General features: G+C 43.4%; 1 protein-coding gene across 1 annotated transcript in view; it reads right to left on the bottom strand.

The window, feature by feature from the left end:
- Positions 1-20,135, bottom strand: part of PHACTR1 (phosphatase and actin regulator 1) — a 312,826-nt gene that overhangs the window by 24,051 nt on the left and 268,640 nt on the right. Inside the window, exon 12 of the mRNA XM_030041742.2 lies at positions 234-289. Coding sequence (XP_029897602.1) covers positions 234-289 — 56 coding nt within the window. The remainder of the gene's footprint in view (positions 1-233; positions 290-20,135) is intronic.

Here is a 20,135-nt window from a genome sequence, read left to right as displayed (position 1 = left end):
CCCCATAGATTGTTCATTCTTGTGAATTTACTGACTCTGATTTTAAGGAATTCTTTCTGCAGCTCTAGATGTTGCTACAGACTTGCATGCTTATTTACATTTATGATACACTTTATTATTATTAATGATGCATATACAGAATAGTTGATGTTTTATAAAAAACACCCAACGTACTTCTAAACTAACCCAAACTAGCTGGCTTCAGGTTAAATGTCAGCAGTATCAGGACTTACGTTTCAGTATGTTCCTCTGCTCCAATTCTTCAGCAGTCGGCCTCTGGCTCAGTCGTCTGCGAAAAAAGTCCAAGATCAGTTTTTGGACCATATCACATTCTCCTCAGTTCTCTGTCTTGAAGAGTTATTTTGGGGTATGAAAGGCAGAGCAGAAAGCACTGACACTGCTCCATTATGTACTTGGTACGCCCGGACCATGCGTGACACAGATCATGCTTCGCTTTCGCAGTTTCCTCTGTTTTCAACTCACAAAAGACAAAATACGTTATGTCATCTTAGGCATGACTCTCCCACCCCTACCCCAGGCAGAGCTGCTGAAAGCTAAGCTACACAGATGTCTCCACTTAATTTCCTTCCTCCCATGCCTGCTTCCCGACTCGCGCAAGTATTTCTAGCTAAGACCCAGCTAACCCTCTCACTGCCCTCTTGCCAGCCTCCTGACTGTGCCCCGTTTGTTCAAACAGCGTTTGAACACACAGACAGTCCACAGAAAAAACAAGGGATGGTTTGGCAGCGCTGAGGGCAGAACAATAGCAGCCCTCCTCCTCCTCTGCACCCTCACTTCCCTCCTCCTCCTCTCGTGGTTTTTATTAAAATCTTGTATTGAAGGATCAGCATGACTTGCTAGTCAACCTGTACGTAATAGGGTCACAGAAAATGCAGTCTAGTTACAAATGGGGACCCTGAGCATAGAAACGGTCTGAATATTCAGAATACAAAGCAAGGGAGAGAAGCACAAAGGGGTCTTTGGAAAACAAAGTAAACCAGAGAGATGACATCAGAAGTCAGCACTGTTGGGCCTCCTCATACTCTCCTCCGAGTCAATGGGAGTTTTGTCAATGATGCCAGTGACAGGACAGAGCCTCCTCTTCCTTCAGACGTCGTCATTCAGAGACGTTCCCAACTTGGGGTCCGCAGTCTCTGCCAGTTGGATATCAGTTCCCCTGTGAGATACGGGGTACTGATAGGAAACATGATATGAATGCCAGCTGCATGGCTTCATCTTCTGCAGTGAATGCTTCCCCTGACCCAGGGCACAGAAGCTCACTGAAATGGGGCTTGATCTGCAAGGCTGGATGAGAGACATCTGACAATGGCTCCTCACAACACAGGGGCTGAGCTGCTGCTCAGAGACGCGCACACATCCCCAGCCTTCTCCAGAGCCGGGAGCTCACCTGTGCACCAGTTCAATACCCCTGCCCCTCACATCGTGCATGGTGCACAGGGCTGAAGCACATGGGGTGGGTAGGAGCCCACCCCCTACACTAGCTATACGAAGGCACGAGCGCTACAGGCATCTGACTTCAAATAGCCTGAAGATTTCCACCACCAAAGGTGATACCAGCCGTACGTCCTTTGGGGCCACTTTACACCACGAAAAAAACCCAGCAGATCATGGCCCTATTCCAGTGGAGAATTTGGAGTCATTAGCTTTGTCTCTTTCCCATGGCAGATTGAACATTTATCTCATTGGAAAAGTGTTGAAAGGGACAGAAACTCATCCTTAATTCAGAAATAAAGAATGTCTGCGAAGTACTCTGAAGACAGAAAGTGCTATTCAAGTGCTTGCTATTACCAACTTTAAGATACAGTAGCTGTTGCTAATGGGAGACTTCACCTTAGGACTATGAAGCAATTAAAACTACTTTATTTCTAGCAGCACATGAGAATCAAAAAGTTGCCACTCTTAGCACCACCATGCATGTCTGCAGGAACTGAGTTACACGATGTTTTTAATCCACTGCACCGTGATGCTTTTCAAGACGATGCATCAGAGGTGTTAAGGATGGACTCCAGCCATCCAGTCTGCAGCTGGTTCTATAGAAACAAACATCACACAACAAGCAAAAGGAGAAGTTAGTCTGAAGAGAATGCTCCCCAAAAGGTCCTCCCCTTTCCAAGGAAACAAGGATTGAAGGACTCAGCTAACAGTTCTGTCAAAAACAGTTCACACTGGAGCGCTTCTAACAAAAGGCAAAAGTTTTATCTATCTGCATAGGTGATTTACAAAAAGGACCAAGTCTTCTATGTGTTTACTGGGGTATCTGCCATGAAGTATATGCGTTTTAACAAAGCTTTCACTTCACTGTGTCATTGCTTCCACACAAGAAGACAGATATTTCCTCCAAGTATGCCCTTGGTATTATATGCATGCTCTACTCCTGTGCTGCTCAGAGACCTACAGACTGTGGGATTCTTCCCCACATTGCCTGGTAGTGCCCCTAGTGAAAGCCAACCAAGAATACCTGTGTTCCCCATTGAGAGTCTAATTATTTTATAGGTCCCATTATCCCCCCTTTTCAGGCTGCACAGTGCTCCTGCCTAAATGATGACCACCATTTTCAAGCAATGCACTTACATGGCAGAAAAAGCCATGACACTTGATAGTTTCAGTCTGGAGATCTGAAGCTATCTGCACAGAAAAAGCCACGACACTTGATAGTTTCAGTCTGGAGATCTGAAGCTATATGCATTCATGGCTTGTTGATCGCTTCTGGACTCTTAGAAACCCAAGAATTTTTAATAGCAAGACTTAGGCAGTAGGAAAAGATAAGGTACCCTTGTAGTGGAACAATATCATGACTAGTCCTTACAGTGCAAGCAGTGAAGCACAGCTAGAGGATGAAGAAGGTAATGAGTAGAAGCTGTGGAGGTTCATGGCTTCCAGTACCAGTGTCTGCTTTCATCTCCGTGAACTGCTGTTACATCCCCATTTCCAACATCCTTTTGGACTGACTGAGCCTGCTCCTGCTCCCTTGTTGTGAGTGCCTCCTTGATGAGCTCCTCAAACAAACCCAGCCCCTTCCCCAGCCCTTGCCTTCCAAGCTCTCGTAATTATCCCTTTTCTTGGTCTCTTGCTCTTTTCATTTCATTTCTTCTCTTGCTGCTACAGTGACTTCTGCCCCCAAACTATCTTTGGGCTTTACAAACAACTCCACCAGCTCCTCAGAACAGCATCATTTTAGTTCTTTTTTCTTGCCTCTTGACTTCTAGGTTTGCCAGATGTTGAACAGCTGTTAACATTACCATCTTTGAAAATCTTGATACTGGTTACAGAACCTGTAAGTCAAGAAACGTAAGCAGCTATGGCTTTGTTACCATGGCTGCAAAGATATAGGTTTTTTCACACCAAATTTCAGTATAGCATCTCCAGTGTGCTGCTCTGATCTTGGCAAACACCAGGCATGATTCCTCCCCACTTCTACCTTCCCTCCTGTGCTGCCCAGAATAAAAAAATATTAATGAAGCCCACCTAGCTTGCAGAGGTCAGTTTCAGTGGTTTGATTGCTGGATTGCTGCTGTGCCTCATTTCATTTAACATCACAGGGGCTGCATGAGGCTGTCAAGAGGCCAGAGGTCAGGAAACAAGTGTCTCATTAGCAGCACAATCAGAATAAACAGGAGAAAATGGAGGTGAGGAAGGAGCCTGGTGCAACAGCAAAGAACAGATCTGCTTGTGAAAACTGTAAGAATTGAGTGAATCGAGTGAGATGTGCGGTGCTGCTGTTGATCAGAAAGGTAACTGGCTGTTTCATGGAGCTGTATGAGCATAGATGTCTAACCAAGGAACAGGCAAGACAGGCCTTAAAAAGTAACAACCTTTAACAGCACTTTCTGTATCTAAAATCTCTTGCGTGAACATGCTTGACCTTCACTGTGCCATTCATGCAGTTTTGCAATAAGCTTCAGGCATTCAAGGGGATAGGAAATTTTGTTTTTTATAATTTGTGCTTTGCAATGTATTGCCTGGTTTACACTTCAAATGTTTTTGCAATATTGTTAATAGCGGTTTTCCAAATACACTGACAAAGGTTTTACTGCAAAGAAAACTTTCCTACAATTTATGGTGACATAAAGAAAGCCTTGCTAGGAATTCACTGAAAAAATAATATCTAAATGAGGCTGTCAGTGAAAAATAAAACAGTTTGCTCACATTTACAAAGATAAACTAGACAGCAAACCAATTTTCTGAATTAATTCCCTGCATGATCAAAATGCACCACACTCCTTGTGCTAGAATTATACAAGAAGAGCTGAGCAGCTCTTTGTAAGGACATTGGTAGGGGTTTGTTTGTTTGTTTTTTTGAATTTGCTCTGGGCTAGGCTGGGCACATCATGGTGGATGAGTAGGAGTTTGGGGGCAGGAGGGACAATCATGCAAAATCAATTGCTGTAGACCTAAAATATTGGCTGGTGGGGGTGTAATCTCTTCAAGGAGCCAGAGGAATGAAAGGCAGCATTTTCACTGATGGATGCTACTGTTTGGAGCCTGCCCAGCAAACCGAGAACTCAGAATGGGAAGTTTCTGCTGCATGTGGCAGTGTCCTGCAGGAGCAATAAAAGGAAAAACTGGCCGTACATCTCCCCAGGCAATACAAAACACTTAAATGAAGAGCTCACACAGTGATAGCAGCATGCTCTGCAGTGTGGCCATACCCAGAGGGCTCTCAGGACAGTGGCCAACTAGTTGTGGGGCTGACGGTCAGATTCTTGCAGCCCTTTTGTCTGGTAGCACCTTTGAAGCAAGGCACTCCTGGCTGCCTAGGCTGTCCCCTACTAGGAGTCATGGGTTTTCCCTCCTTCATCTCTTGTTTTGTTGTGATGAGCTCTGCGAAAGGGCTGGTTAATGCCATCCAGCTCATTGTTATGTGAACAGGATGGTGCTTGATATGTGTTTTCTGGGTACCAGGAATTCATCTTTGCCTCTGCCTGGAGGACAAGAAAATTTAAGAGCTTAGCATGAGGTCATCTGTAAGTATAATGGCTGGATATAGTACAGGGCTTGCTGGAAAATGATGCCCCAATACACTTGCCAGGCTTATTAACAATGAGTGTTTGCAGATACAAGAGGCAGAACCCAGCAGCTCTGCAGCGCTTGAATGGTGACATCTGGTGTGTCACCAAGAGCAGGACGGATGGGCAAACAGGTCACGGGTGGTCACAAAAGGGCACACAGCAGTATGGTGAGGTGTCCAGAACATCACCAAAACATCTCTGAGCCCAGCCACGCTTACACAGCTGTTCCTAATGACTTAAGTCACCCTGATGTAAAATAACTTCTGAGCACAGTGGGGCATAACCTCCAGAGCAGCTCCTGAATTTATTCTGTAGATGCAAACCTTTTTACTCACTTGCAACTGGGTTCATACCACCCTTGAGACTGCTCTAAGAGAGAAGTAAATCTGAGCTGGGCACGTGAGAAGCCAGCTGCTACAAAGAACTACTTGTCACATTGCTCTTTAGTTGGCATAAATGAGCCCGACTGAAGCCAGTAGAATTGTGCTGATTTACATCAGCTATATAATTCGACATGAGGAAAATTCAATGGGAGTAAAGAGTCTTACTGTTGCTTAATTTAGCCTGCCTTTCCCAATAATAATGCTGATAGCAAAGCAATATTGATGAAGTATAGGGTACCAGGGGCTCTTTGCACTCCCATGCCAAGTACAGAAAATTGGAAGAGAAAAATGGAGAAGAAAATCTTGTATTTGTTTCTGCCAGTTAACTGTGAGCAGAGGGCAGAAATGAACTACCACCTTTCCTTACGTCACTGCACAATGAGCAAGAAATATTTGTAAGCCTGGGGGTTCACTTTCTCTGAAGTATCAGCCCAGATATTGCCAGCCAGACTTTAGAGGCTACAGAGAGCTATCTTTCTCCTAACAGGATTTATAAAATGGGATTAAATACAGATTTATCAATGAGTGAATAAACTGAAGGTGTACTAAATAGAAAATCCCTACCCAAAGAAGCAAATGTAAGAGTTTTACACCACTAAAATTCCTATACTAGACTCCATTAAGAAGTTGGCTAATTTGTAGGATACATTATCTCTTCCTTTAAGCTCTCTTTCCTGTGTGACAAGTCTCCTGGTATCAGTCATGATAATACGCCTTATAACTCCTTTTCCTGAGAAATTAAGGCAATAAAACCATAAGGAGTGTTTGCCACGATTCAGTTACCATGTAATGACTGCTCTCCACTTCCCTGTTGATTTTAAACATTCAGCCCCTGGGAGATGGTGGTGCTTCTGCAGCTATAAAGAAGCCTGTGGCAATGACTAGAACAGACCAAAGTGGGCAGAGACCCCTGTTCATCCCTGGGAAAATGGGTGAAGCACCACTGAGACAGAGTTAAGATGAGAACTAGTTAGACAATTTTGGTAGCAAGTGCTTGCTTTTGGTGAAAATTTAAAAACTGGTAAGTATCAGTTGAAGACCTAAGTACTTTCTGATGGTGTTTTACTGGCAAGGTACTTCTGCTGCCTCAGCATCCCAGTTTGTTCCCTGAACTGCCTGGTCCAGGATAGCTACAACAGTCCCATGTCCTGGAGGAGAGAGGCAATGCTTTTGCTCAGCAGTTCTTCCTAGCGCACCACAAGAAATAAAGAGCAGTGTGGCACGTGAACCAACACAATAACAGTTCCCGTAACACATCTGCAGTCATGTATCCAGCTGGGCTCTGCAGGAAAATCAGATTTTCAACTATAATTATTCAGATTTTAATATAGGCTCTAAGCCGTCTTTTACTACCCCCCAAAATTATGCTTATCCCAGACTTGGTTTTGTGTTGAGAAACAGCTTCAATATGAACTTTAAAGCTCCGCCTAGTCTAGATTGCGGTGAAGATTTTTAGGAAAACTAATCAGCAAATTTTCTGCTTGCTCAAGCATCTGTGGATAGTGAAAAATATAACCAAGCTGCCCCTTTGTTTAAAACTCTAAACCTGACCAATTTGTTTTCTCATTCTTTAGCCCATGTGAACCCATTCTTGACTCACAGCTCAAATAATGCAGTCTTTTCTGTTTCAGCTGACCGAGGGATTGATTTATTATGATTTTGATTTACTCTTGGGAGAGTTACAAGCTCCCCAGGAAAGGACAGGCTGCCCAGATTAGGTCTCCCAGGGAAAGAGAATCATACTAAAAATGTAGATTTCAACAATTCATTATGTCTGCATGAAGTTAAAAACTTGCCTATCATATACAGAACATATTTCTTTAAAATACCCAAATAAAGCAGAATCATCTTGGGCCATGAACTCTGTATTTTCTTAAAAGAAATAAAGGAATGACTAGATAGTCCTATGACTCTGAGTAGAAACAGAGTGAATAATGACATAGCCAAGTCATCAATCTTTCATTAGACCACAGCATCACAATGCAGACACCTGCATTTTCCCAAGGAATTACTTAATTTCTCATTCTTTTGTAAAGATAAAGCCAAGTAGTGCTAGACACACAAATTCAGATTTCGGCCCCCTTTTCAATAATACTGACTGCAAAATGCCTACTGATATGTGGAACATTGCAAGCTCATGCAAGCTCGTGTTTCACACCTCAAGCTCTAAAATGGAGCCTCCTCTGTTTCATTTCTGTACTGTTTCATTAACATCAAAGCTTTTAGCCAAATGCTGGCTGTTCACATAAAATACAGTCATGCAAGTTTAAATGATTTAAAAAAAAAGGGCATGGCAGAATTAAGATAGTTACACCACATGAGCTTTTCAGCATTAATTCTCAAATCTCTTATCCCTAATCCCAAGTACAAAATATCCAACAACCGCAGTAGGAAACAAAGAACAATCTTTTTTAGGGGAGGGCATCTACTATGTATCTAATTCAAGAATATATTTTTGGAACAATAAAAATGGGATATTTTTGAGTACTAAAAATTCAGAGGGAAAATGTAATAAACGGTGGTTGAAAATCTAAAGCATGCCAGAAAAAACAGATGGATGTTAGGACCCATTGTAATAAAGAAAAAAATGTTCTAAAATGTTAGTGATTGTCCTTCTGTTGTCTGTACAGCATTGTGAGAAGACACTTGCTTCTCCAAAGGTAATAATATTGAACCAAAAGCTGATTTTACAAAGCCAAAGAGATCATAATTCACAGTTCAAGGTCAATCCATGAATGACTTGAATAAAATGGCACCACGAAAATCAATCTGAGCTGAACAGATATGCTTGCTATCTATAGGCATTATTGTGTCTGGTTTGTTTTAAAATCTCTTCTCTCTATAGTAATGTGGTTTTGTGTCTGTGAACAAACACACTTACAGCAACAAGTCTTTAAAGATGCATTTTTGAAGGAAATATCTAGATGCTAAACCTTAGAAACACTATTTGCCTTACTCCTCATAGTAAGTTACTTTCTTCTGGTTAAATACAATATTCTTCTCCTGCAAACACTAGTCTTTGGAGGCTTCTCCTGCCATCTTCTGCACTTACTCAGCTTTGAGGTGTAACCTTGTATTTGGAAGATCTGTAGGAGACCACATCACCATTAATATATTTGCAAAGGTGTCCCCAGTCTTCTGCTGCTGAAGTGCTTCCTGGACTATCCTATGGACCATTCTGCCAAACAACAGACCTGAGGCAGGGTGCCCAAACCCCAGGCCAGTTGTGACTGGAGTTGTGACACCACCCCCTGGCGCTTTTAGCAACTTGGATTAAACAAATTTGGGGTATCCCTCTAGTCTCCAGCACATGGCTTCTGCTTACCATAAAAGTTACACTCTTAAAAGCAGAGCCATCTCCAAGCAAGAGCCAGAACAGTGGAGCTCCCTTCCCTCCTGGCACGTCCCCTCATCCCGGCTCCTGGTGCTCAGGGAAGCTCGCTTGTTGAGCATGGTTTGATATCGGAATAAAGCAGTTATTCCTGTGCATGTGTGGTGGCCTCAGGATGGAGAGAGGAAGCAACGCTTTAGGCTGGAAGAAGGTCTGTGGGGCCAGGGAAGAAACCATGGAGGGATGCTGAAGGATGACAAGGGGAGCACAGCCCCACTCCCCAAACCTCTCACAACCCTCTAAAACCCCAGTGATCTTTCCAAGCACCCCTCTCCTCTAAGGATCCTCTTCTGAGAAATCTGCTGCCACAAACTAAAATTTTGCCTACACTGAGAAGCAGCCTCTGGGGCTGAGGATGGGTTAAGGGCTGAAGCACATAATGGAGGAACCATATTCCCTATATGTGTGAAGATCAGACCTCCTGATGGGCCTCTCTGGACCACAGTGACTACATGGTGATTATATATGGACCACAGTGACTATGTACGTAGTCTGTGCATTAGCATGTATCTTACACTTCTAGCACTGTCAGTATGCGATTTGTCTAATTAAAAAAGCAACAGCACCCTATATTCTTATTCACATATGCACTAATGCAACTGTAATCCTAAAATATGAAGACAGGGACATTTAAAACACATAAACAAACAAACCAATTTTGGTTGGCAGTCCAAATAATCTGTGACCATCATGGCAAATCTCAATCCAAAATGCAAAAAGCTGTTGGTTTTAACAAAGGCAACTTGGAGAGGGAGCTTCACCAGCTTGCTGACGGCAAGCTCAACAGTTATACAGTGAACTTGAAAAAGACTCCTCTCTTACTGCAGCAGTTACAGACCACTCAACAAACAGAGGGGGAGGAATTATGTATATCCCCTGACCATGTTAGTTTGTTATAGACCATTTTACCAGTGCCAGCATGAAGAAAGGCAAACGAACAATACTGCAGAAATCAAATTCATCTCCAAACAGGCACTTTACATTGGTAATGTCAAAAAAAAGCAATTTATCCACTTTCTGAGAAATGAATCAAAAGCTAAAATACTCAGTGACTCGGAACAGCCACAATACAGGAATTCCAAATAAACGCTTTTATTATAACAGAAGTTGGCAGTGTTAGCAATTCAAAATCATGATAAATCAGTTTCTAGGAGAAAAGATGCATAGGAAATAGAATGGTGCCCACACTTTGTTTTGTTACTGAAGTGGAAAATTCCTGGAAGTGAACAAATTTGAGAGCTTTAAGAGTGATTAACTATGTTGTGCCAGAGGGATTTCAGACCCCCAGACTGCATGAAAGGCAGGTGATAAATAGCAGTGACTTACTGCAAAGGGCTGTGGCCTAGAATTTTTACTTGAAGATTAAGAATTAGAGCTGGGCAAAACATTTGTGACAAACAGTAAAATTGCCAAAAAACTGCAGGCAGTTCCAGCAGGTCAGAAACTGTCTGCGAGGAGAGGTCAAACTTAGTGAGTAGTTTCAGCTGAGAAAATAATTCACTAGACATACTTTACTTAAAAAATAATAAAATTAAAAAGGCATTAAAAAATACATTGGACAAATATTTGATTCTGACCTGAAATGCTAGTTTTCAGTTTGTAATAAAAAATTAATGCCTCAATTTCCTATTTTTATTCAGTTTTCCCTACCCCACTTGTTAATTATTTTCTTCCATTTGAGTACCAAACGCAAAAAATCCCTTATTCAGCCAACTCCAGTAGACACAACTCTTCTTGCAGTAACTGCTATGTAATTACAAGCACAAATCTACTGAACCAGGTTACAAGGACAGCTCTCCCCAGTAGCTGTGTTGCCAGCTGCAGTGCAGATGTCTAGGTCATTCCTAGCCATTTAATGGTCACATCTGGATCTGTGATACCTGCTGATCAGACTGGGTCTTCGCATACATTTTACAGCGCTCATTCTTTTGTACCTGCATCACTGTTAGCGAATTAATTTCTTACCTTTCTAGAGAAATTCATGTTTCACCACCCTACCCAGATATTTGCCCATTGTATAAATTCCCACCTCATTCAAGAACACAACCTGTCCCCTTCCAGCTGGTGTGTATTTAACACCTTCATTGCCAGAGCCTACTTCTACCTCTATGCATTAGCAAAGTCCAGAAATATTTTTTGTTAAATCGTAGCTTCTCACAGAACATCAATGAAAACATGCACCAGAGACAGAAAATACCAAGAAGGTCTAGTTTAAAAAAAAGAAGAAATTATTCACCTGGCTAAAATTAAAAAAACCCATGCGTTAGGAAACTGCACAGTTGTTATTTTGACAAGATATTAGACATGATTTGCTCACAGTTACATCATCACCTTTAGGTTTAAATCTAGTAGCCTAAAAGCATGACAAGGTATTTTTTACTCAGGAGAATTCTTGCCCCATCTGCATTTTCTTCTCTCGAAGTTACTGAGATGCACATAATTACCTGGAAGCTAAATTTGAACCATAAAGTGATAATCTTTTTTGTTGTTGTTGTTGCTTCATAAGTATTTCTACAGCAAAATAAATGAATGTTACAAAGAGGCTTATTACATCAAATAAGGAATTAGCAGCAGGAATCAATAATCTCCAAAGTAACAAAGACCCTATTTCCAGGCAAATACTCTTAACTTCAAAATAAACAACCCCCCCCTGTGAAACAAAACACTTCCAGAGGGACATTCAAACCCTGTGTGCTATGCTGAACAGGCTGCAGTCTTCCTCTTCCTCTTCTGCATAGTGTGCAATCAGCTTTTTACATTTTCTCCCTGAAGTTTCGAGGGCTCAGTTCAACCTCTACCGAAGTTTCTCCACTCTTAGTTTTCTGACTAGTATCAGGTGCCTGTACTCTTGCCTGCACATTCCCCAGCTCCCCCTGACACTTTATCAATGTAAAAACCTGCTTCATTACCACAGTCTAGCTGCTGGGGGGACAACAGTATTCTTTTCATTGTTTTTTTCCTTAATTAGAGCTGATGTTGAACTATGGAGGGGGAGGGAATGCCCAACGACATCTTCCATCTTCCTTATATAAAATGGGAGAAAAACCTGTTCCTGGCCCAGCTGACCCGAAGAGTCATTTCTCCTTTACACTTCAGACACTTCACTTCTTAAACCTCATTGGGACAGTGTTGTACCTGTCTTCCCTGTGACATTTCAAATGGGTGCTGTTAAAACCCACATTTTTGCAATTGTTTGTCCTCTAAAGAAAGACTGCCTTAAATTGGCAATTGTTTTTTGAACGCCTTACTGGTCTGAATAGTTTATGTAGCTGACATTCAGGCAGAGAGGCTGAAGAGAGTTCATACTGAAAACATTTTGTGTGCAAGATGAGCAAAGTATGTCCATGGCTGCTGATATGCTATAGGAGAAGCCTGTATTTCCCCGCAGGGAACACTCTGATGCCAGGACTGATATACCTCTGTCCTGGGCTTTCAGTGTCCTGGTTTTGTGGCATCCACTTGTTTTTTTGCACATCCAGCCACAGTGAAGGCAAGGAGAGGGGACTTGGATGGAGGTAGCAAAGGGAATCAGCACAGTCACCCTGACAAAAATCCCTTCTGAACATGTATTGATGATGCACAAAGTGTTCATAAAACTGGAAACTGCACCTACTGCTCGAGAGGCTGCGGTTTGGTACTAAAACATGCTGGCTAGGATGGCCTGGGCAAACAGATACAGTGCCTGCTTCCCAGTTCTGCTCAACTTCATTATTAGTATAAAACATGCAATTTCTCATGCATCAGCATTGAGCTGAAGTAAAAGAATACACTCTCTCAGCCCCTCCTTCCAGCCCTCACTGGCCACAGCCATGTGGGTGGACCTGTGTTTTGCTTTACAAGCATACTGAATTTACATCTGTACCTAATAGTTTATTGGGTACTAAGCCCAGTCTCATGACTGGAGATTATCTAGTACTAATAACAACTTCGCTCCTGCTTGACAGCAGTGGTGCTCCGCTGAGCCCAGCTAATGAACACCAGCTGCTAAGGAAGAGCGAGAAAAAAATGTCTGACAACTACTACACTCTGTCAGCTTTTCAAACTCTGATGAGTACTGGTTTTGGCAAAACGTGCATCAAATACACGCTTCCATCCTATTTTCTAACTAGAGCCATTAGAGCATTACTGTACTCTGCACTACTGGAGATCAGTGCTGTTGTATACATATCAGACAGCACCACTGCAGGCCGTCTGGGACGTTTTTGAGAGGAGCAAGCTCCCAATTCCCCAAATTGAGAAAGAACAATAAATTGCTGTTTGTTGTCTTTGGATCCACCCAGAGACAGAAAGTTTTGAAGGCAGATCTTAAGGTTCTGCTTCAGATAGCTAGAAAGAGGAAAGAGCTATACAAGGCTTCAAGGAATTTGAAAAACTTTTGGAAGTGAAACTGGGAGTCTAGGGTTTTTTTGCTATAGCAGAGGTGGACTGAGGGGACGGGGAGGTGCAGGACTGAGAGAAATGCATGTTGAGGGAAGCTGGGTGTCTGCAGTTAATTTCCATGTGAACAGAGTGTGCCTGTGAGTTTAGAAACTGAATCCTGGTAATTTTTTCCATGGAGTGGAGCATGAGGAGTGTGGTCTCAAGGGCTAACCCCATAGCCTCTTGCAACTGAAGTGAGCTAGAGACTTCTGTGGTCTACATGTCATACACGGCCATTTGTCAGAGCTTGTGACCTGGCTAAACTAACTGTGCCGGCACAGCCATTGTGCAATAACCCAAACCAGGACAAATTTGTCAAACATTGCATTGTAATAGCTTCATGAGATACATTCACAGTAACCTTAGACTGGGGAGAGCAAAGGGAGTCAGGATTTGGGAAAGTCTGAGACAGAACTTGGTCACTCTGCAGTGCCAAAGGCACACAAAAAAGTCAGCCAACAACATCGTGCACTTCAAAAGGCAAAGATGTTGCTAATACACAAAGACTTTGTCAGCTGCCTATCACAGAATGGTTGAGGTTGGCAGGGACCTCTGGAGGTCATCTGGTCCAACCCCCCTGCTCAAGCAGGGCCACCTAGAGCCACCACTGTGTCCAAACAGCTTTTGAGTATCTCCAAGGAGGCAGACTCCACAACCTCTCTGGATAACCTGTGCCAGTGCTTGGTCACCCTCACAGTGGAAAAAATGTTTCCTGGTGTTCAGACAGCACCTCCTGTGTTTCAGTTTGTGCCCATTGCCTCTGGTCCTGTCACCGGACACCACTGAGAAGAGCCTGGCTCCGTCCCCTTTGCACTCTCCCTTCTGGTATTTATACCTATTAACAGATCCCCCCTGAGTCTGTTCTTCTCCAGCCTGAACAGTCCCAGCTCTCTCAGCCTTTCCTCATAGGAGAGATGCCGCAGTCCCTTATCACCTTCATGGCCCTCCGCTGAACTCTCTCCCATATGCCCATGTCTCTCTTGTATGGAGGAGCCCAGAACTGGACACAGCACTCCAGGTGTGGCCTCACCAGTGCTAAGCAGAAGGGAAGGATCACCTCCCTTGACCTGCTGGCAATACTTTTTCTAATGCAGCCCAGGATACCATTAGCCCTTTTTTTTCCTGCCAGGGCGCATTGCTGGCTCATGTCCAACTTGGTGTCCTTTTCTGTCAAGATGGTCTCCAGCTGATTGGCCCCCAGCATATACTGGTGCATGGGGGTGTTCCTCCCCAGGTGCGAGACTTGGCACTTGCCTTTTTTGAACTTCATGAGATTCCTGTCAGCCCATTTCTCCAGCTTGTCAAGGTCCCTCTGGATGGCAGCACGACCCTCTGGTGCATCAGCCACTCCTCCTAGTTTTGGGTCATCAGCAAGTTTGCTGAGGGTACACTCTGCCCATCATCCAGATCATTAATGAATGATGTTGAAGAGGAGTGGACCCAGTATTGAGCCCCTGGGGTGTACTGCTAATTACTGGCCTCCAACTAGACTTTGTGCCACTGATCACCAGACTCTGGGCCTGGCCATTCAGATAGTTTTCAGTCCATCTGTCAATCCAGCCTACACTTCATCAACTTCACTGTGAGGATCTTAAGGGAGACAATGTTGAAAGCCTTACTGAAGTCTACACAGATACTATCTACTGCTCCCCCCTTGTCTACCAGGCCATTCATTTCATTGTAGAAGTCTATCATGTTGATCAAGCATGACTTCCCCTTGTGAATCCATGTTGACTACGCCCGATGACCTTCTTGTCCTGTACATGCCTGGATCTGGTTTCCAGGATTAGCTGCTCCATCACCTTCCCAGTGATCAAGGTGAGGCTGACCAGCCTATAATTCCCTGAGTCCTCCTTCTTGAAGTGACATTTGCTTTCCTTCAGTCTTGGGGCACTTCTCCAAGTTGCCATGATCAATCAAAGAAACATTAAAGAAAATAAAGATGGCACTGAATCTTTAGTATTGCTGGGTCAAATTCATCCTTTCAGATATACTTTTACACTGAATAGTGAGGCAGCATCGTTCTCTCTTGAAAATTTTAACATGCGCCCTGATTGTTAAAACATGACATGTCTAGTGACAAATGTTACAGAACTGAGAGAAAGGCAAGGTATGGTGATGGGCAGGTGGGAGAATCAAATCTGAGGCAGTCAAGTGTGCAATGATCAGGAAGGATGCTGAGACAAGTGAGCTGTGGTGCCTAGTATTGCCCCACTGATGCCTTGCTTTTCCCCATCACTGTCTTTATATCTGCTCCAAAATCTTTCAGACTGAGGCCAAGTGCTGTACAGTATCTTGAACCGGGGAGGGGTAGAGGGGGGCTCCTAGCACTACTGAAATACAAGGAAAAACAAGACAGAATAAAGACTCTGAAGAGAAGAATTAGTCAAGACAAAGGGAAGTAAAAGTACCTCCCAAATATGTGTCACATGTGATGGGTTTCAGAGGCGAAAATCCTCTTTTCACTGCTGCAGAGCCTTTTTTCATCTGTCATGTTACATTAGAAAACATGATGGAGCCCTTAACTTGCTGGAATTAAACAGTGCAGTGCAAAATGTTGGCAGCTCTCCTAACTGCAGTAGAGTATTAGATTTTCTTTGCTAGTCTGAGGAGGAAGATGAAATGGATGGTAGAGTATCACATAGCTCTATGATGCCTGCAATTGCCCAGCATATATGGGCATATATGTCTGCCCAAACAAGGGAAGGGTTAATGGTTCTGGCCCAGCCTGAGGGTGAAGGACACCAGGCATTTACACTCAGTTGTTAACCAGTAGCAGGGAAGGAGTCTCTGGGGATGTTCTGGCCCTCAGACATCGTCCACTCCTTCTCCTGAAAGGAGCAGAGGGAGATTTTGGGATCAGCTGGAGAATGCCCTGATGGAGGATTCAAGAAGGCACCAAACTCCCATCAGGGAAGTTGCTCCCCACTTCGAGACTGATGTGCAGCTGCAGCGTGTCTGTAAACCTGATTCCAAACAAACTGATTCCTGCCAAGAGGGGCTGCCCACCCTCTTTCTTTTACATCTGAAACCTAGATATTGGGGCAGGGAGGTTCTTGCTCTGGGGCAGAGTGTTCTAGGAAAGCCACGGACCACAGTTCGGGTGCTCCAACTTCCCAGTGCAGCCAAAGGAGCTCGTTGTTCACGCTGCTTGCAGGCTTAGCTGGAGCTGGGCCAGCTGATGGGACTGTGAAAAGACCTTCATGGCAGATGGCCAGGGACCTTTCCCTGTAGCCTCTGTGAGGGCCTCCTGAGGATAGCATTTACTTGCTGTTTACATCTCCCTGCGTGCTCCCCCACAGGGCCTGGGTGCAACCAAGCTGCCATCTGCCATCCCACCAGGTGACTGAGGTCCCCCAAATGCTGCCATCCACCATCCCACCAGGTAACTGAGGTCCCTGTGCATGTGCAGGAGAAGGGGCCCTGGTCCAGGCAGCATTCCTGTTCCCCACTGAATGAGCGGGCTGGTGCCTTTGCAGCCCCCGCTGTTTGAGATCAAGGTCTCCTGCTTGCAAGGCTAGCTTTTAAATCAAAGCCAGTTGATTGCAGGGAGGCAGGAAGACAGTTTCTGTCTTGATTACTGCAACAAAGGAAATCGTGAAGACTTTTGCAGCATGCTGAAAAAATCAGATATTCTGCAGGATAAATAGTCCAGCCTGACGTTATAGATGCTTGCTCATTTAGCAAATACAATATACTGAATGCTTATTAGTTACTCATTAACAATTACTGTTGCTGCCTCCTGAATTCAGGGATGTCAGTAAAGAACCAGGTTACTGAATTTACTTTGGTGCTAACGCGCTTTCCCTTTAGTTTGCTGGTTTGAAAATTATTTATCATCAGAGAGGCAAGCAGTGAGTATTAGAGGCTGCATACTTAGAGACATGTTGATGTGGTCTACTGCACATGAGAACACTTCCTCTTCACTAAGGTTATTAACATAAATGGGAATTTTACATGGTCAGGTTTCAGGCTAAGGACTTAGTTTAATCCCCACATATGGTCTGTGCAGTGCTTATGAATCCCAGTGCACTGAAATATGAGCATGATTCTCATCCATGCTTGTGTCTAAAAGACCAGTTGTAACTTTTCCGACGTATGCAAAAAAGTCCCCATTCATCTCTAAGTGATTCTCATGTTAACGTTATGTCTTAGGGAAAACACAAAATTCCAGCCTTACATAATTGTATCAGGTATAATGGTAAGTATATTCACTTTCTTGGTACATTTGTCTAAAAGACATTTAATCCTATGTAAAACAAACATATAAAACATGAAAACCTATTTAGCACAGGGCCAACTCGTCAAAAAGTCACCTCTATTTACTCACATACAATAACCCGCATATGAAATTCCTGAGTTTTTGGACATAGATGACCATGCACACAAGTTAGACTTACTTGTCTAGCAGTCCTGCTTGTGCTAACAGTAATAGTCACAGTGCACATATATGAGCACATAGGTATTTAAAAGCTGACTGGAGTCAGGATAAAAATTGGTTTTACGTGTTTGACTCCTTTACAAGGATTACCTATGTTAATCTCCTGCACATGGGTTGCCAAATAGGTGATAATACACCAAAGGGGGAAAAACATGCGAACTGTAACTTCTGAGAGAGGTTAAATATTTTGCTTAAAAAGCAATTTCTCCATTTTACAATCATCAGCCTATAAAGTGAGATTTATTCTTGCCAGTCTGCTGCTTTTATCTACTTGTACTGCCATCTGATTTGTTTCCTTTACGGAAATTACAAGGTCATCCAAACAGAGCAACTGTTGTGCTTGTGATTAACCCCACACAATCAGCAGACACAAAACATGAAGATTTATGTTTAGATTTTTTCAAGGTGGAAATTTATGAGCTAGTTCTTAATGGAACTGCCCTAAATTTGTCAGCATTAACCACCAAAAGAAAAAAACACCAAACAAACCACCTTTGTTTTCTTCTTTTAAAGCCAGAGTATAATATTTTGAATGAGCTACTTCCTTGCTTGTTTGTTTTGCCTGTTTTTATTAATATTTGTCATTCTTTCACTGAAAAGAGAGTAGTGCATGGACTCCATGTGGCCTCTTGTTTACTGGAGAAATAAAAGACTATTTCTATTACCAACATACATTATTTCATTACCGCCACAAGCTTGCTTTATATCACCATGAATTATTTTGCCCAGCAGAGAAATGTGGCTTCCTCTGAGGTAAAAGCTGGCAGTGGTTTGACAACTAAAAGCAACACTGCAATCAATTTGGGGCAGAAAATGAAGGATACCACACCCCACTGAACTGCAAAGGAAACTAAGGTAGACTAAATATATTTGTCTCGGCTGTGTTGACAGCCTGAGTTAGACCTCAAATACAGACTGTGTCAGGGGGCTGAAGAGGATGGGAGGCATGAAGGGGAAATTGTAACGCCATAATGTATTCTGCCTCGGCTTCTGCAGAGAAAGGATGGGAGAAACAGATGTTGCAACGACAGTGCGGAGTGAATTGCACTGCTTCCATGAGAGCAGGCAATGGGAGCAGTGACAGACCCCAGGAATAACAAATACCCTCCTGGGCTGGCGACATCTCTGATTGAAATGAACTTTGACACGGAGAATACACTTTCCATTTCATCAGTGGCCACATGGGTGCCTCTGGGGAGACCTTGCCCTCAAATGCCGCTTCCTGCTGCCTGTTGCCTACCATTAAGAGATTCCTCTCCTCAGCATAATGTTCCTCCTCCTTTATAGTAACAGAAATAAATTGTCTCTGCGCATTTGGAGCCCCACCTTCTAACATGGAGAGACACATTTGCCCAAGGACAGACTATATCCACTCTGCGAGGCTTTGCTTTCATACATAGCAAAACATCTGCTGGCCCTGGTTGAGCGAAACTGGTGGTGGCAAGGGTTCATCCCATCCCAAGGTGGAGCTGCCACAGAGGAGAGATCACACTGCCGGGGCCCATCCAGATCATAGGTTAAGGACACTGTTCATACCACAAATGAGGGAGCATGTAGAGGTGATGTGTTTTGCAGTGACATTACCCACTGTCACCTCCCCTTTCCCTTGATTGCTCCACTGACCTTTTGCCATAGCAAATTACTCAGATGAAGCAAATTCATGTTGTTAGTTGTTGAAACTCATATCAAAACAATAGCATCATTTGTGACGTTAGACTTGTCTTTTTCTGTGATGAATGATGATATTAGCTATGAAAATTCCTAATACAAAGAGACAAGTCCAAACCATGCTCAGAAATGAGGATCCTTGTCCTACTGAAACACAGAGTTAGAAGTCTAAAGAGATCCTGATATCTGGGTGGTTTTTCAAAAGCATACAATCTTTGCTGTCAATAAGAGTTTGTAAACGAGTGGAATTTTCCAAAGTTCATAGGCACATATGTACATTTGGAGACCCCAACATACCTTAAAAATATATATACGTATATGTGCACATGTGTTTCTTTCAGTGGTTTGCCTGAGGTTGGAAAGCCTGTGGAACATGCAGCCTTCCCAGAGCATTTAACTACAAAGCCACCTTTCCTTTCAGCGCAACAGAGCTCGCCAGGACATCAATCACAAAAAAGAGGGCTGACAAGGGCCTTGAGAGCCCATCTCCTATCCATACCCCCGCACAGAACCCAGATCAGTTCTGCTCAGAGTATTTATTCCTGGTGGCTGAGCCCAGATGTGTAATGATAACTTGGTTTCAGCTTGTCGCCCATAGATAATCACCTGCTTTTGCTGCCTTCCTCCTATATGCTAAGGGCAATTTAGATAGCTCCCTTGGGGTTTCTCACAAATGTACCGCTTCCTCATGAAGCTAAACTAAAAGGGAAAAAAATGCCATTTTCCCTAGGTACCACTGCGGCTAAAACCCAGGCTCAGCCCTCTGCGGCTTTTTTTGGTTGCTCCCATTCATGCATCTAGTG

This window comes from Aquila chrysaetos, chromosome 18 (assembly GCF_900496995.4).
Source record: "Aquila chrysaetos chrysaetos chromosome 18, bAquChr1.4, whole genome shotgun sequence".
Lineage (NCBI taxonomy): Eukaryota > Metazoa > Chordata > Aves > Accipitriformes > Accipitridae > Aquila > Aquila chrysaetos.
This window is presented reverse-complemented; position numbering and strand designations above follow the sequence as displayed.